The following is a 16,299-nucleotide window of genomic DNA, read 5'->3' as shown; positions in this document are numbered from 1 at the left end:
ATGTCCATGCCAGACCTATTGAGAATCCTGCAGTCCAGCAGCCAGAACAATACGCTGGTGTTTAATTTGTCAGGCCAATCTTCCCATCGTATTTTGGCAGTTCACGTGTGTATGCTGTGCAGACTATCATATCTCCTTCTCTCTCTTTCTTTCTTTTCTTTCTTCTTTCTTTCTTTCCTTCTTTCTTTCTTTCTTTCTTTCTTTCTTTCTTTCTTTCCTTTCTTTCTTCCTTTCCTTTCCTTCCTTTCTCTCCTTCTTTCTTTTTGAGACAGAGTCTTGCTCTGTTGCTAGGCTAGAGTACAGTGGCATGATCTCAGCTCACTGCAACCTCCACCTCCCAGGTTCAAGTGATTCGCCTGTCTCAGCTTCCCAAGTATCTGGGACTACAGGCACATGCCACTATGCCCAGCTAATTTTTGTATTTTCGGTAGAGACAGGGTTTCACCATGTTGGCCAGGATGGTCTCGATCTTTTGACCTTGAGATCTGCCTGCCTCAGCCTCTCAGAGTGCTGGGATTACAGGCGTGAGCCACCACGCCCGGCCTATCATATCCCCTTCTGCACAGGCATAAGTAATCTGACAAATGATATCTCTGCTGCACACACTGTCGTACTGTATTTGGGTGTGTTGTATTCTGAGCATAGTAATGCAATTTTACCCTCATGTTGTCTTCTATTTTTTTTTTTAGAACCTAGTTTTAGCTGACCTTGTTTTCTTCTAAATTTCACTTGGTATCTCTTAAAGTAGGCCTGATTCTTTTTTTTTTTAGACAGAGTCTCTCTCTGTCACCCAGGCTGGAATGGGCATGGAAGTGTAGTGGCACCATCTTGGCTCACTGCAACCTTTGTGTCCCAGACTCATGTGATTCTCCTGCCTCAGCCTCCCAAGTAGCTGGGATTACAGATGTGCACCACAACACCTGGCTAATTTTTGTATTTTTAGTAGACATGGGATTTTATCATGTTGGCCAGGCTGGTCTCGAACTCTTGGCCTCAAGCAATCCGCTGTCTCAGCCTCCCAAAGTGCTGGGATTAAGGTGTAAACCGTTGCAACTGGCCTGAATTTTGACTTTGAATACCTTAAGTTTAAGAGATCTGTGTGCTCTTCCAGCCTGGCCTCAGAGGCCAGAGTTCACCACGCCAGCTTCGTGGGCCTGCCCTTGTTTCTTATAACGTAACTTGACATTAGAAGTTTCCCAGAACTCTCTGTATGTAAATAGTTTGGTGACTTGGCAATTACAATGGAAACAAACAGGTGTTTCTGGTGTTCTGTTGAGGTGTCAGTTTTTTGAGAAATCTGTTTCCATGGAAATGCCCACATTTAGGATTTTTTTTTTATTTTTCTTTTTTGACACAGAGTCTCACTCTGTCACCCAGGCTGGAATGCAGTGGTGTGATCTCAGCTCACTGCAACTTCCACCTCCTGGATTCATGTGATTCTCCTGGCTCAGCCATTCAAGTAGCTGGGATTAAAGTGAAATGAAAGGCACCCACCAGCACGCCAGGTTGATTTTTGTATTTTTAGTAGAGATGGGGTTTCACCATGTTGGCCAGGCTGGTCTCCAACTCCAGGGCTCAAATGAGTTGAGCTGCCATGCCCAGAGCAATCTATAATTTTTTTTTTGAGCTGGAATCTCACTCTGTCACCCAAGCTGGAGTGCAGTGCCGCAATCTTGGCTCACTGTAACCTCCATCTTTCAGGTTCAAGTGATTCTCCTGCCTCAGCGTCCTGAGTAGTTGGGATTATAGGTGCATACCACCATGCCCAGCTAATTTTTGCATTTTTACAAAAATAAACAGGGTTTCATCATATTGGTCAGGCTGGTCTTCAGCTCCTGACTTTGTGATCCACCTGTCTCGGCCTCCCAGAGTGGTAGAATTACAGGCGTGAGCCACCGTGCCTGGTGAGACCACCCTATAATTCTTAGTTCCAATTCTCTTGTCTCTGCAAAAGCAAGAATAAGAAAGAACAGAAGGAAGAAATGATTGTCAAAAACAAAACAAGAAAAAAAAAGAATTAAAAATAAAAATAAAGAAATGCAAAGGAAAAGACAGAAAAACAAAGAAATGGAAGTCAAGAAACTGAATGTGGCCTGTGTGAGGAAGGGGTCAGCATGTCACAGGCAAGACCCCTGGAGCACCCAAGGGCCCCATCTGCAGGGCCTGGGACCAGACATGGCCTGGGGGCTCCTCAGCCATGGGGTGACAGTGCACACAGGCTCCAGCGGCTTCAGCTCCCTCCTCTTCCTGGGCAGCCCCTCCAAGTCTAATTGCTGGAGCATCCCTTCCCTGTGACTGTGTGGGCACCACCCCCTGAGGACAAGGATCTGCTCCAGCATCCACTCATTCCTCCACACAGGCCAGACACCCTGCTGTTGCCCCCAGAGCGGCTGCTGCATTTGAACAATGGGGCTCTGGCAACCCACAGGCACACACGTGAGGGAGAAGCCCTAAGCATGTCTCAACCGTGGTGGGCAGCTCTTTGCCTCCACCTAACTGTTCGTCCGATGCCAGGAAATCCACCTGGTGACAGTGTTTTTGGGTCACGCAGTGTCTAATTCTCCCAGAGGACTCACTTGGTCCAGCACCAGCTGCCCCCACACAGGGGACGAGCTCTGCCAGTGCCCTGACTGCAGCCACCTCTTCCACCTCAGGAGGGCGCTGTCCATGCACAGATGTGGATGTGTGCACAGATACAGTTTGCATTCCCCTCTCTTTTGGCCACCAGCGGGCACATGCACTTGGGTGAGCACTGCCTATGCTGTGGCACTCCCCCTGCTGACTGGGAAACGTGCTCCAACACCAGCTTATCCACACAGGAGAGAAGCCCTTCTGGTGCTTTCACTGTGTGCAGCGCATGCACCAAAGAGACTTCCTTGGCCATTCACAGGCGTATGTATACAGGTGAGAAGCCTCAACCCTGCCCAGAGTGTGGCATCTGCTTCTCCTGCAAAAAAACAACAAACCCCCCCCCAACTTGACTTTTTTTTTTTTTTGAGATGGAGTCTCGCTTTGTTCCCTAGGCTGTAGTACAGTGGTGCCATCTCGACTCACTGCAACCTCCGCCTCCTAGGTTCAAGTGATTCTCCTGTCTCAGTCTCCGGAGTAGCTGGGACTACAGGCACAAGCCACCATGCCCAGCTAATTTTTGAAATTTTAGTGGAGATGGGGTTTCACCATGTTGGCCAGGCTGGTCTCAAATTCCTGACCTCAGGTGAGCCACCCGCCTTGGCCTCCCAAATTGCTGGGATTACAGGTATGAGCCACTGCACCCAGCTAGCCTGACTTTTCTTAACAGATTCATGCAGCCTAGTTTTTTGTTTTTGTTTTACTTTTTGTTTTTATCTTTTTGGACACAGGGTCTTGCTCTGTTGACCAAGCTGGAGTGCAGTGGTATAATAATCATAGTTCACTGCAGGCTTGAACTTCTGGGCTTAAGCCATCCTCTTGCCTTAGTCTCCCAAAGGGCTGGGACTACAGGCATGAGCCACCATGCCGGCACACCCAGCCACAATTAGGAGGTTAATGCCCGCCCCCCCTTTTTTTTTTTTAGACAGGGTCTCATTCTGTTGCCCAGACTGGAGTGCAGTGGTGCAATCTTGGCTCACTGTAGCCTTGACCTCCTAGGTCTCAAGTGATCCTCCCACATCAGCTTCCTGAGGAGCTGGGACTACAGCCCGACACCATGCCTGGCTAATTTTTGTATTTTTTGTAGAGACAAGGTTTTGCTATGTTGCCCAGGGTGGTCTTGAACTCCTAGGCTCAAGTAATTCCCCCACCTCGGCCTCCCAAAGTGCTGGGATTACAGGCATGAGCCACTACACCTAGTCTGGTAACTGTAGTTTTTTTCTACAACCTCTATTCAAATAACTCCTCCCTTTGACTATCTCACTGCTCTCTCCTCTTCCTTCTTCCTTCTCCTTCCTCCTCCCTTTTTTTTTTTTTTTTTTTGAGACATAGTCTTTCTCTGTCACCCAGGCTGGAGTGCAGTGGCATCATCTTGGATCACTGCAAACTCTGCCTTCGGGTTCAAACAATTCTCTTTGGCCAGGCGTGATGGTTCACGGCTGTAATCCCAGCACTTTGGGAGGCCAAGGTGGGCAGATCACCTGAGGTTGGGAGTTCCAGACCAGCTTGACCAACATGGAGAAACCCTGTCTCCACTAAAAGTAAAAATTAGCTGGGTGTGGTGGCGCATGTCTGTAATCTCAGCTACTTGGGAGGCTGAGGCAGAAGAATCACTTGAACTGCGGAGACGGAGGTTGCGGTGAGCCATGATCGTGCCATTGCACTCCAGCCTGGGCAACAAGAGCAAAACTCCATCTCAAACAAAACAATTATTGTGCCTCAGCCTTCCAAGTAGCAGAGACTCTAGAAATGTGCCACCATGCCCGGCTAATTTTTTTTTAAATTGAGACAGAGTCTTGCTCTGTCACCCAGGCTGGAGTGCAGTGGTGTGATCTCGGCTCACTGCAACCTCTGCCTCCCGGGTTCAAGTGATTCTCCTGCCTCAGTCTCCCGAGTAGCTCAGACTACAGGTGTGTGCCATCACACCTGGCTAATTTTTTTGTATTTTTAGTAGAGATGGGGTTTCACCATGTTAGCCAGGATGGTCTCGATCCCTTGTCCTTGTGATCTGCCCACCTCGGCCTCCCAAAGTGCTGGGATTACAGGTGTGAGCTACTGCTCCCAGCCTCACTGCCTTCTTCTTTTGTGGCTTTTCCTATCACATTGTTTGTCTTTATTCCTTGAAGGCTTTGAAGTTAGGGTTTTGCCCATAGTACGTGCCTTACAATATTGATTAAAGGATTAGAGAGATAGATGTGCATGTCACTAGCTAAGAGATGTGGCAAATGGTATATTCTCTTGCTCCCAGGACCCTTGAGGGTGGTATTGAACTGGTGAAACTGCACGTAACACATACACAGAAGTGCGGGGTAACAGGGTGGGTGCTGGGTCTTTCCATCAGCAATTTTTGGTGCCTTTCACAGACATGCTTGATTCATTCTATTATAATTCGATATCAATTTATATGCTTTGCTAGACTCTAAGCTCCATTCAAAGCATGGCCTATGACTTATTTATGTAGCCTCTCCTAATTGCCTAGCATTATGCTTTGTACATTGGACAAATATCACATGAAAATAATGTAGGGAGACTATGCACAATATTGAACTTGAGAAGAAAACAAGAGCTCAGGTGGATTCCTGGTTTAGCAAGCAAATTAGGGCACTGCGAAGGAAGGATGCCTATTAGTGGTAGGAATAAAGGCCTTGTCTGCCCCAGGTTTAAGTCTTTGTTCCTCCTCCTTACTAGCAGTATGGCCCTGGAAACTTATGGAATCCCTAGCAGAACCAGGAGGATAACCATCAGTTCACAAAATGGTAGTAAAGAATTAATAATGGGCTGGGTGCGGTGGTTCACACCTGTAATCTCAGTACTTTGGGAGACCAAGACGAGCAGATTGCTTGAGCTCAGGAGTTCAAGACCAGCCTGGGAAACATGGCAAAACCCCCCCTCTACAAAAAATATAAAAAATTAGCAGAGCGTTGTGGTGTGTGCCTTCATTCCAGCTTGGGCAATGGAATGCGACCCAGTCTCAAAACCGGCTCCGATGCTGTGGCTCATACTTGTAATCCCAGTACTTTGGGAGGCCGAGGCAAGAAGATCACTTGAGCCCAGGAGTTCAAGACCAGCCTGAGCAACACAGGGAGATCCCGACTCAACAAATAATATAAAAAATTAGCCAGGCTTGGTAGTGCAGACCAGTAGTCCCAGCTACTCTGAAGGCTGAGGTGGGAGGATTGCTTGAACCCAGGAGTTAGAGGCTGCAGTAAGCTAAAATTGCACCAGTGCATTCCATCCAGTCTGGGTGACAGAGACTTTTTTTTCTCAAAAAAAAAAAAAAAAAAAAGGCTGAGTGCGGTGGCTCACACCTGTAATCCTAGCACTTTGTGGGGCCGAGGTGGGTGGATCACTTGAGGTCAGAAGTTCGAGACCAGCCTGGCTAACATGGTGAAACTCCGTCTCTACTAAACAATACGAAAATTAGCCGGGCGTGACAGGGCAGCCTGTAATCCCAGTTACTCAGGAGGCTGAGGCAGGAGAATCGCTTGAACCTGGGAAGCAGAAGTTGCAGTGAGCCGAGATTGCACCACAGAGCCGGACTCTGTCTCAAAAATAATAAATAATAAAGATGAAATATGTAATACGCTGGGCACGGCGCCTGCGCCCAGGAAATGCTAACATTAATTCCCTCCCCTGAAGGGCAACAAAGGTAACCGTTCTCCAAAGCCAAGAATGCTCTGAGAATGCCACAAAAAGGAACTCAAAATAATGTCAGCTCTAGCTCGGCCAGAGTGGCTCCATCACTCAAATCGTTCTCTCTTTCAGAAATTGGCAGAGCCTGCCAGAGTCGAACAGCGGAAAACAGCCCGAGAGGCCTCTTGCTGTCCACAGGTCGGTGCAAGTCACTTCACAACTAATTCCTTGTACTCGCCTTGCAAGTCGCTTCACAACTATTCCTTGTACTCGCCTGACCTTAGTGGTCCAGCTTCCTGCCCTTATGCATCTCTTGGCTTCGTTCAAACGGGCCGCCATTGCCAATACCCAATCAGAACGCTCGATCTTCGGCTGCCGTCCAATGAACGTGCGTAATGGGGAGGGGCAAAAAAGAGGGCGTGAAGCCCAATCGCGGCGCCATTACACTTGAGGGCAAAGAGGTTAGGAAGCCGGCATGGCGCTCCGGTCAATAAAATCGATAGCTGGAAGCTGCCTGTGTTCCAGGCAAAGGCGGTGCAGTAGCAGCGCCGCCATTTTCCCCGAAGGCATCTTCCGGTGCCTTTCACCCAAGTTCGGGCAGGAGTTTCCTGAATAACAGCAAAAGGTCTCCGTTAGCCCCACGGGCAGCCGATTCCGATTCCCAACGGGCCTCCCCAGCCACGCTCAGCCCTGGTCCGGCGGGGTCTCCTCGATCCCAGGGGCCGCCAGCGCCCGAGGGCCGAGGCCTGGACGGGGAAGGCCGTGGCGCCGGTTCCTCGGGTCCCATGGCGCCTCCTTCGGCTCTGCTCCCCGTTCGGGGACCGGGAGAGGCCAGACCCAGTCGGAAAAGGGGCAGGAGGCCGAGGGCTCTGAAGTTCGTGGACGTGGCCGTATACTTCTCCTCGGAGGAGTGGGGCTGCCTGCGGCCCGCGCAGAGGGCCCTGTACCGGGACGTGATGCGGGAGACCTACGGCCACCTGGGCGCGCTCGGTGAGGCCGGCCCCATCCGCTGCCGCGGGGCTCGAAGGGATGTCGGAGCCCGGGCGGGGGGAGGCAGGAAGGCGACGGTCCTGGCTAGCGACCAGGTTGTTAGGGGAGGTGGGCAGGGGCTTGGCGGGACGTGCCGTCGGGGAGATATTACCCGGCATGATCTAGGAGCTGGCCCTCTGACTTGCTCTCCTTCTCCAGGGTGCGCAGGTCCCAAACCAGCCCTCATCTCCTGGTTGGAACGAAATACCGATGATTGGGAACCGGCTGCCCTAGATCCGCAGGAGTACCCGAGAGGGCTAACAGTCCAGAGAAGTGAGTGAGAAATAAACCAAGCAGAGCCGGCAGTCCTATAACGTTCTACCTCTAACGACTCCAGAGTTTTGGTTTGGCTAAGGGATGCCGCGTATTTCATGTATTCATCTTCCCAGCCTCAGCGTCTTGTTTTTGGTGGTGTGGGGCCAGTCCACCACACAGAGATTCCCATGTCAGTCTGCAAGCTGCAGTTTTCCATTGTGTGAATGAATCAGTGGGCTGCTGCTGCTTGTTCTTCTTCTTCTTTTTGTAGAGACATTGTCTTGCTACGTTGCCCAGTTTGGTCTTGAAGTTCTGGCCTCAAACAATCCTCCTGCCTTGGCCTCCCAAAATGCAGGGGTTACTGGTGTGAGCCATTGCAGCCAGCCAGAGTCAGTGAGCTTTTAACAGGTGCTATCCTCTGCCTCCTTTCCGGGATGTCTGCCTCTAGCCACCTTTGAATTGGACCAAAGATATCCTAATCTTCTCAGAGTTTTCTGGGTTTGGTTGAACGGAGCTCATGGAGGACAGCTGCCTGGGATGCAGGGGCCTCTTTCTGGTCTTACGCAGGATGACCCTAATCAGTGAAGGACATACTGCAGTCCCCCAGAATCCAACTGGCTCTGCTTAACCCTATTCAGGTAGAAGGGTCCCAGATCCAACCCATAGTAGAAGATAGATCTGAGCTGGAATTTTAGTGCCAGATTCTCCAAGACCAGGGTTAGCTGCCCAAGATTCAGATCTGACCATAATATTTCCTCGTTTAAAACTTTTCAGTTAATTTTTGCCAAGGTTGTCAAATGGCCATTGCTTATATCTAAGTCATTTGGGAAACTTGGTAAAAATGCAGGTTCCAGGACCCCATCCCAGAGCTATTCATTCACTGGTGTGAATATTTAGGAACTTGCATTTTAAAAAATAGTCTCAGTTGATTCAGATGTGCATCTAGGTTTGAAAACCCGCTGGGCGTAGTGGCTCATGCCTGTAATCCCAGCACTTTGGGGAGGCTGAAGCGGGTGGATCACTAGAGGTCCGCAGTTCGTTCAAGACCAGCCTGGCCAGCATGGCGAAACCCCGTCTCTACTAAAAAATATAAAAATTAGCTGAGTGTGGTGGTGGGCACCTGTAATCCTAGCTACTCAAGAGGCTGAGGCAGGGAGAATTGCTTAAACCCAGGAGGCGAAACTTGCAGTGAGCTGAGATCTTGTCACTGCACTCCAGCCTGGGTGACACAGCAAGACTTAGTCTCAGGAAAAAAAAAAAAGAAAGAAAGAAAACCTATTGTGGCCAAAAGACAAAAATAAAAAAAACAAAAAACATTAGGTAATTAGCCGGATATGGTGGCAGGCACCTGTAATCTCAGCTACCTGGGAGGCTGAGGCAGGAGAATCACTTGAACCCAGAGGCATATGTTGTGGTGAGCCAAGATTGCACCATTGCATTCCAACCTAGGTGACAGAGCGAGACTCCATCTTAAAAAAAAAGAAAAATGAAAACCATTGGGTAAAATACAGTCCAAAGTCCTTAAAAATGCTAGCAGCAGTGGTTCTCAGAGCGTGGTCTCAGACCAGCAGCAGCATTACTTGGGAACTTGTTAGAAATTCAAAGTCTTGAACCCTACCCCAGACCTACTGAATCTAAAACAGGCGGTAGGGCCTGGCAGGCTGTTTCAGTAAGTCCTCCGAATGATTCTAATCACAGTGAAGTTTGAGAACCACTAGCTTAGAGGTCTTTTTGACCCAATCACTGCCAGCTCATCCCTCACGGGTTTCCATGTCTTGCCTTACAATTTGTGTCTAAGAAGATCTTAGGGCCTGTGCACACTGTACGCTGAGCCTTGGGACTAACACTACATGATGTTAATTCTTTTTTTTTTTTTTTTTTTTAGATGGAGTCTCACTCTATCTCCCAGGCTGGAGTGCAATGATACAATCTTGGCTCACTGCAACCTCTGCCTCCTGGGTTCAACTGATTCTTCCTCCTCAGCCTCCCAAGTAGCTGAGATTACAGGCACCCACTATCATGCCCAGCTAATTTTTGTAGAGACGGACTTTCACCATGTTGGCCAGGCTGGTCTTGAACTCCTGACCTCAGGTGTTCCACCTGCCTTAGCCTCCCAAAGTGCTAGGATTAAAGGTGTGAGCCACAGTGCCCAGCCTCATTTTTTAAAGAATCAGCTAAGTCAAATAAACCATGGCTCATCCACAATGGAATTCTGTGCAACTGTAAAATAGAGAAAAGACATGCTAACATAAAATGATCTTTAGAATATACATAAATAGGGCCGGGCGCGGTAGCTCATGCCTGTAATCCCAGCACTTTGGGAGGCCGAGGCGGGTGGATCACAAGGTCAAGAGATCAAGACCATCCTGGTCAACATGGTGAAACCCCGTCTCTACTAAAAATACAAAAATTAGCTGGGCATGGTGGCGCGTGCCTGTAATCCCAGCTACTCAGGAGAGATCGCGCCAAACAACAACAGTGAAACTCCGTCTCAAAAAAAAAAAACAAAAAAAAGAATATACACAAATAAATAAATATATATAAATATATATACACATCCTTTTTTTTTTTTTGAGACGGAGTCTCATTCTGTCACCCAGACTGTAGTGCACTGGCAAGATCTCGGCTCACTGCAGTCTCCACCTCCTGGGTTCAAGTAGTTCTCCTGCCTCAGCCTCCTGGGTAGCTGGGACTACAGGCGTGTACCACCATGCTAATTTTTTTTTTGGTATTTTTAGTAGAGATAAGGTTTCACCATGTTGGCCAGGATGGTCTTGAACTCCTGACCTCATGATCCACCGGCCTTGGCCTCCCAAAGTGCTGGAATTACAGGCATGAGCCACCATGCCCGGCCCAAGAATATATTAAGTGAAAAAATGAAGGCACAGTAAAGTGTGTATAAGGTATGTATATGTAGTCTTTTATATATAAGAGAGGTGGGCAGATCACCTGAAGTCAGGAGTTCAAGACCAACCTGCCCAACATGGTGAAACCCCATCTCTACTAAAAATCCAAAAAATTGGTTGGGTGCGGTGGCTCATGCCTGTAACCCTGCGCTTTGGGAGGCCTAGGTGGGCAGATCACAAGGTCAGGAGTTTGAGACCAGACTGGCCAACATGGTGAAACCCTATCTCTACTAAAAATACAAAAATTAGCTGGGCATGATGGTGGGTACCTGTAATCCCAGCTACTCAGGAGGCTAAGGCAGAAGAATTGCTTGAACTCGGGAGGCAGAGGTTGCAGTGAGCTGAGATTCGTCACTGCACTCCATCCTGGGTGACAGAGTGAAACTCTGTCTTAAAAAAAAAAGAAAAATTGGCCAGGCCTGGTGGTGCATACCTCTAAGCTCAGCTACTTGGGAAGCTGAGGCAGGGAGAAGTGCTTGAACCTGGAAGGCAGAGGTTTCAGTGAGCCGAGATTGTGCCATTGCACTCTAGCCTGGGTGACAGAGCAAGATTCTGTCTCAAAAAAAAAAAAGAAAGAAACGTTGGGGAAGAGAATGTATGTATGCAGTAAAGCATGTATCTGCAACTCCTTATGGAAGAAAAATAGGGAAAGTGACATTTGTATTACATCAAAAAATGGAAAGAAACTAATATGGTTTCTACAAGGTAGATGGGGAAATGGTGGGAGCAAGACTTCTCTGTGTTCCTTTATTAATTTTTTTTTTTTGAGATGGAGTTTCGCTGTTGTTACCCAGACTGGAGTGCAATGGCACGATCTCAGCTCACCGCAACCTCCGCCTTCTGGGTTCAAGCAATTGTCCTGCCTCAGCCTCCCGAGTAGCTGGGACTACAGGCGTGCACCACCATGCCCAGCTAATTTTTTTGTATTTTTAGTAGAGACGGGGTTCCACCTTGTTGACCAGGATGGTCTCGACTCTTGACCTCGTGATCCACCCACCTCGGCCTCCCAAAGTGCTGGGATTATCGGTGTGAGCCACTGCGCCCAGCCTCTTTATTAATATTTTGACTTTTTCTTTATTTTCGAGATAGGGTCTTGCTCTGTTACCTAGGCTGGAGTACAGTGGTGCCATCATGGTTCACAGTAGCCTTGAACTTCTGGGCTTAAGTAATCCTCTACCTCAGCCTTCAAAGTAGCTAGGACTACAGGCAGGCCTGCATGCCACCATTGCCAGGCTACTATTTATATTTGGTATAGAGATGGGGGTCTTACTATGTTGCCCAGGCTGATCTTGAACTCTTGGGCTCAAGCAGTCCTCCTGCCTTGGGCTCTCACAGTGCTGGAATTACAAGCGCAAACCACCATGCCTGGCTGATATTTTGACTTTTGAATGATGTAAGCTTCTTACCTCTTCAAAAACATATAATTTTTTTTTTTTCTGTCACCCAGGCTGGAGTGCAGTGATGCAATCTCAGCTCACTGCAACCTCCGCCTCCTGGGTTCAAGTGATTCTCCTGCCTTAGCCTCCTGAGTAGCTGGGATTACAGGCATGGGCCACCACACCAGGCTAATTTTTGTATAGAGACGGGGTTTCACTATGTTAATCAGGCCGGTCTTGAGCTCCTGACCTCGTGATCCGCCTGCCTTGGTCTCCCAAAGTGCTGGGATTACAGGTGTGAGCCACTGCATCCGGCCTCAATTTTTTTTTTTGAGACAGAGTTTTGCTCTTGTTACCCAGGCTGGAGTGCAATGGCGCGATCTCGGCTCACCGCAACCTCTGCCTCCTGGGTTCAGGCAATTCTCCTGCCTCAGCCTCCTGAGTAGCTGGGATTACAGGCACGCGCCACCATGCCCAGCTAATTTTTTGTATTTTTAGTAGAGACGGGGTTTCACCATGTTGACCAGGGTGGTCTTGATCTCTTGACCTCGTGATCCACCCGCCTCAGCCTCCCAAAGTGCTGGGATTACAGGCTTGAGCCACCGCGCCCAGCCCGGCCTCAATTTTTAAAGTTTGCTTGATCTCCAAGAAATCTTCCTAGATTTCTCCAAGCTGGGTTAGAAACTCCTGTAATGCACACCATATTTCCATGATAGTACGTCACATTTAGCTGTCTGTGGCACTAGGAATTGAGGCCAGGGGGTTAGTCTATTGGTCTTGTAACCTATAATGTAATTGACAAGAGCAGGAGCCCAGTATGTGTTAAATTAATTCTTCTGTATTCCTATAGAAAGCAAAACCAGAAAGAAGAATGGGGAAAAGGAAGTATTTCCGCCTAAGGAGGCACCCCGAAAGGGGAAGCGAGGCCGGAGGCCCAGCAAACCCCGGCTGATTCCCAGGCAGACGTCTGGGGGCCCCATCTGCCCTGACTGTGGCTGTACCTTCCCGGATCGCCCAGCCCTGGAGAGCCACAAGTGCGCCCAGAATCTAAAAAAGCCTTACCCTTGTCCAGACTGTGGGCGCCGCTTTTCCTACCCATCCCTGCTGGTCAGTCACCGGCGAGCACACTCCGGCGAGTGCCCCTATGTTTGTGACCAGTGTGGCAAACGTTTCTCTCAGCGCAAGAACCTCTCCCAGCACCAGGTCATCCACACAGGGGAGAAGCCCTACCACTGCCCTGACTGTGGCCGCTGCTTCCGGAGGAGCCGGTCCTTGGCCAATCACCGGACCACACACACAGGCGAGAAACCCCACCAGTGCCCTAGCTGCGGGCGTCGCTTCGCCTACCCATCCCTGCTAGCCATCCACCAGCGCACACACACAGGAGAGAAGCCTTACACCTGCCTCGAGTGCAACCGCCGCTTCCGCCAGCGCACTGCCCTCGTCATCCACCAGCGTATCCACACGGGTGAGAAGCCCTACCCGTGCCCGGACTGCGAACGGCGCTTTTCTTCTTCCTCTCGCCTGGTTAGTCACCGGCGTGTGCACTCCGGGGAGCGTCCCTATGCCTGCGAGCACTGTGAGGCCCGCTTCTCCCAGCGCAGCACACTGCTCCAGCACCAGCTCTTGCACACCGGAGAGAAGCCCTACCCCTGCCCAGACTGTGGGCGTGCCTTCCGGCGGAGCGGCTCCCTGGCCATTCATCGCAGCACGCACACCGAGGAGAAGCTGCATGCCTGCGACGACTGCGGCCGCCGCTTCGCCTATCCCTCGCTACTGGCCAGCCACCGGCGCGTGCACTCGGGCGAGCGGCCCTATGCCTGCGACCTTTGCTCCAAGCGCTTTGCTCAGTGGAGCCACCTGGCCCAGCACCAGCTGCTGCACACGGGGGAGAAACCTTTCCCCTGCCTCGAGTGTGGCCGGTGCTTCCGCCAGAGGTGGTCTCTGGCCGTTCACAAGTGTAGCCCCAAGGCCCCAAACTGTAGCCCTAGATCTGCTATCGGGGGCTCTAGCCAGAGGGGCAATGCCCATTAGAAGGGAAGGACTGCCTACGTTCATTTCCTGGAGGGGCCCAGAAAAGGGAAGGAGGAGCCCCAGGTCATACAGGGCAGAGTTAAAACAAACCTGGGTCTCTTGATGCCCAGAGCCGAACTTCAGTATCTTGCACTGCACTGGCTGCCTACCTGTGCGTGTCTGGAACAGTCCCATTAGGAGAGGTGACATCATTTGGTTGAAGTTTTCCCAGCTACCCATCCTAAAATAGTCTGTGTGGATATCAGGGCTAAAGTTCTCCCCATCTATTTTAGGGGCTGCCTGCTTCTCAGTCTGTGCACATCTTGCATGCAATCAGGAGAATCTCATTTATAGGGGCAGGACCTTCCCCTACTCTGCCTCTTCCTCCATACTAGGTTGGAAAAATCTGGTTTAGCCCAATTTCTACGACACTCCTGCCAAGTGGTCTACCCCTTGCTCGAAACTCTCCCTTGACAGGGAGCTCACTACCTCACAAGGCAGGTCATTTCATTGTGGGATCTTTAGAATAAGTACCACATTCTCCTCTGCAAACCTTGCCTACTATATGTTTACTTCATCTACATGGCAGCCCTTCAGATAACTTAATTACAACAACTTTGCCCCCAAGTTTTCAGTTAAATAGCACTAATTTGGTCATTCCTTAAAGTCAGGGTTTCAATTTCCACACATGATCTCCAAACAGGCACTGGGTTTTCAGTGTCCCTTTTGAAGGGTCATATAAAAATAAGGTAGCACCCACAGTGCCACTATGCCTTCTGGGGCTGCACTTGTTTCAGCAGCTTTGGTTGCACTGAATTTGGGGGGAGCTGCATGGTACCAGGGGTTTATTGGGCTGCAGATATATATAAATGCCCAAACTTAAAAAAAAATGCTATAAGCCGAAGTCTTCATCTTGTGTTTGGAAAATTGGTTCAGGCTGGGTATGAGACAGGCACAGTAAGCTCTGGGAGAAGGTCTGTCTTAAGGAGAAGCAGTGACCTGGGGTTAAGCAGCAGGAAGTGCAAATGGGACTGGCTTGTGTTTTACCTGGCAGACCTGGATTGGTTCCAAGCAGCCAGTGGCTAGAAAAACCTGGAGAATTGGGCCTTACTCGACCCTGATTCTCATCAGAAGGAGAATCGGCACAGAACTTCCTTGAGGCCTCAGTCAACATTTTTTCACAAAATGAGGTGAGACCATTCAAGGAGGATAGAAAGAGGGAATTGAATACAGAGAGGAAGAGCCTATAGTCATCAAGCTGTATCCATGCCGGCCTCCCTCCAGAGAGGCAGCAGCAGCATGTTTAATTTGATCCGCCTTCATGGCACCTGCCGGGTAGGTGCTTCGTAAAGCTTTACCAAGTTAAATGTGAACAAGGCCTACCAGTTTGCCCTGGGCAGCGGCACCAAATTAGAATTTCCAGATGTGACTCATTTCATATTTCAACAACTGGAGTGAGTTATCCTTTTACCCCTGTGGCTTCTTCCTACAGCTCTCCTGATCTCACCCCAAGCCTGGGAGCAGCTAGGGAACACAGCATTATGTAATTACATACTTAACAAGTTGCATTGTAACATTGTAACTGTTTCTCCTTGGATGGTGAGCTACCCTAAAGAAGGGGTCATATCAGATTGGGTCTCATTAAAATGGCTGATGAATGAGGCCCGGCCCGGTGGCTCAGGCCTGTAATCCCAGCACTTTGGGAGGCCGAGGTGGGTGGATCACCTGAGGTCAGGAGTTCAAGACCAGCCTGGGCAACATGATAAAACCCTGTCTCTACTAAAAGTACAAAATTAGCCGGGCGTGGTGGTGCATGTCTGTGATCCCTGCTACTCTGGAGGCTGAAGCAGGAGAATCACTTGAACCCAGGAGGCGGAGGTTGCAGTGAGCGGAGATTGCACCATTGCATTCCAGCCTGGGCAACAAGAGTGAAACTGTCTCAAAAATAAAAAATAAAATGTCTGATGAATGAATTCTGTTCCTTGTGTAATTGCTGTTTACAAAATGTCACTTTAGCTCCTTGACTCAGTAGCAATTTTTGCTGTTCTGATGGGAGAGCCAGTCCTTCAGACCAGGAGACCTGTCCTGCCCAGGAAAGACATATTACCAGGTCTGCCCAGACCCCTGGTAGAGCTGGCTCTTTCCCCTGCCCTTTACCACCAGACAGATGCAAGGATTTCCTCAGCTAGGAATTTTATAACTTTCTCTGGGACTGGATTGTAATTCATAAAACTTGAGAGCCACTGGTGGCTAAATTCCATGATGTAGTCTGTGGAGAACAAAGACGGGAGACGACTTCCTAGGTTCCCTGAGGCACTTCACTCCATCTGAGCAGCAGCTGTAATCCTGGTTCTTTATTCAGGAAGAGATCCTAGCATCCTTCCAATAACTTCCCCTTGATGCTTAAGGTGGTTTGAGTTTCTGATATTTGCAATCAAAATAATGAACTAATACACAGT

At 49.4% G+C, this 16,299-nt stretch overlaps 1 protein-coding gene across 2 annotated transcripts; it reads left to right on the top strand.

Moving 5' to 3' along the window:
• The first annotated feature begins 1,332 nt into the window (after window positions 1-1,332).
• On the top strand, window positions 1,333-15,813 carry ZNF689 (zinc finger protein 689). 2 transcript variants are annotated; one of them, XM_035267410.3, is made up of 4 exons: window positions 1,333-2,904; window positions 6,394-6,459; window positions 7,450-7,563; window positions 12,678-15,813. In XM_035267410.3, exons 1-4 carry the CDS (start codon window positions 2,676-2,678, stop codon window positions 13,859-13,861), a joined length of 1,593 nt encoding a protein of 530 aa, XP_035123301.1. In that variant the 5' UTR covers window positions 1,333-2,675; the 3' UTR covers window positions 13,862-15,813. The 2 variants fall into 2 exon arrangements, with proteins under 2 accessions (XP_035123301.1, XP_002756115.1); XM_002756069.6 differs by lacking the exons at window positions 1,333-2,904; window positions 6,394-6,459 and adding an exon at window positions 6,699-7,251.
• Window positions 15,814-16,299: the final 486 nt, after the last annotated feature.

This window comes from Callithrix jacchus, chromosome 12, assembly GCF_049354715.1.
Source record: "Callithrix jacchus isolate 240 chromosome 12, calJac240_pri, whole genome shotgun sequence".
Taxonomy (NCBI): domain Eukaryota; kingdom Metazoa; phylum Chordata; class Mammalia; order Primates; family Cebidae; genus Callithrix; species Callithrix jacchus.
The sequence above is the reverse complement of the archived record's forward strand: the minus strand, read 5'-3'. Positions and strand labels throughout refer to the sequence as shown.

Bases quoted from the DNA above. Each gene is read 5' to 3' on its own strand.
- ZNF689 (XM_035267410.3), top strand. From the start codon at position 2,676: ATGTGGATGTGTGCACAGATACAGTTTGCATTCCCCTCTCTTTTGGCC. The intron at 2,905-6,393 runs GTGAGAAGCCTC...TCTCTCTTTCAG, and splicing joins TCACAGGCGTATGTATACAG to AAATTGGCAGAGCCTGCCAG. The intron at 6,460-7,449 runs GTCGGTGCAAGT...CTCCTTCTCCAG, and splicing joins AGGCCTCTTGCTGTCCACAG to GGTGCGCAGGTCCCAAACCA.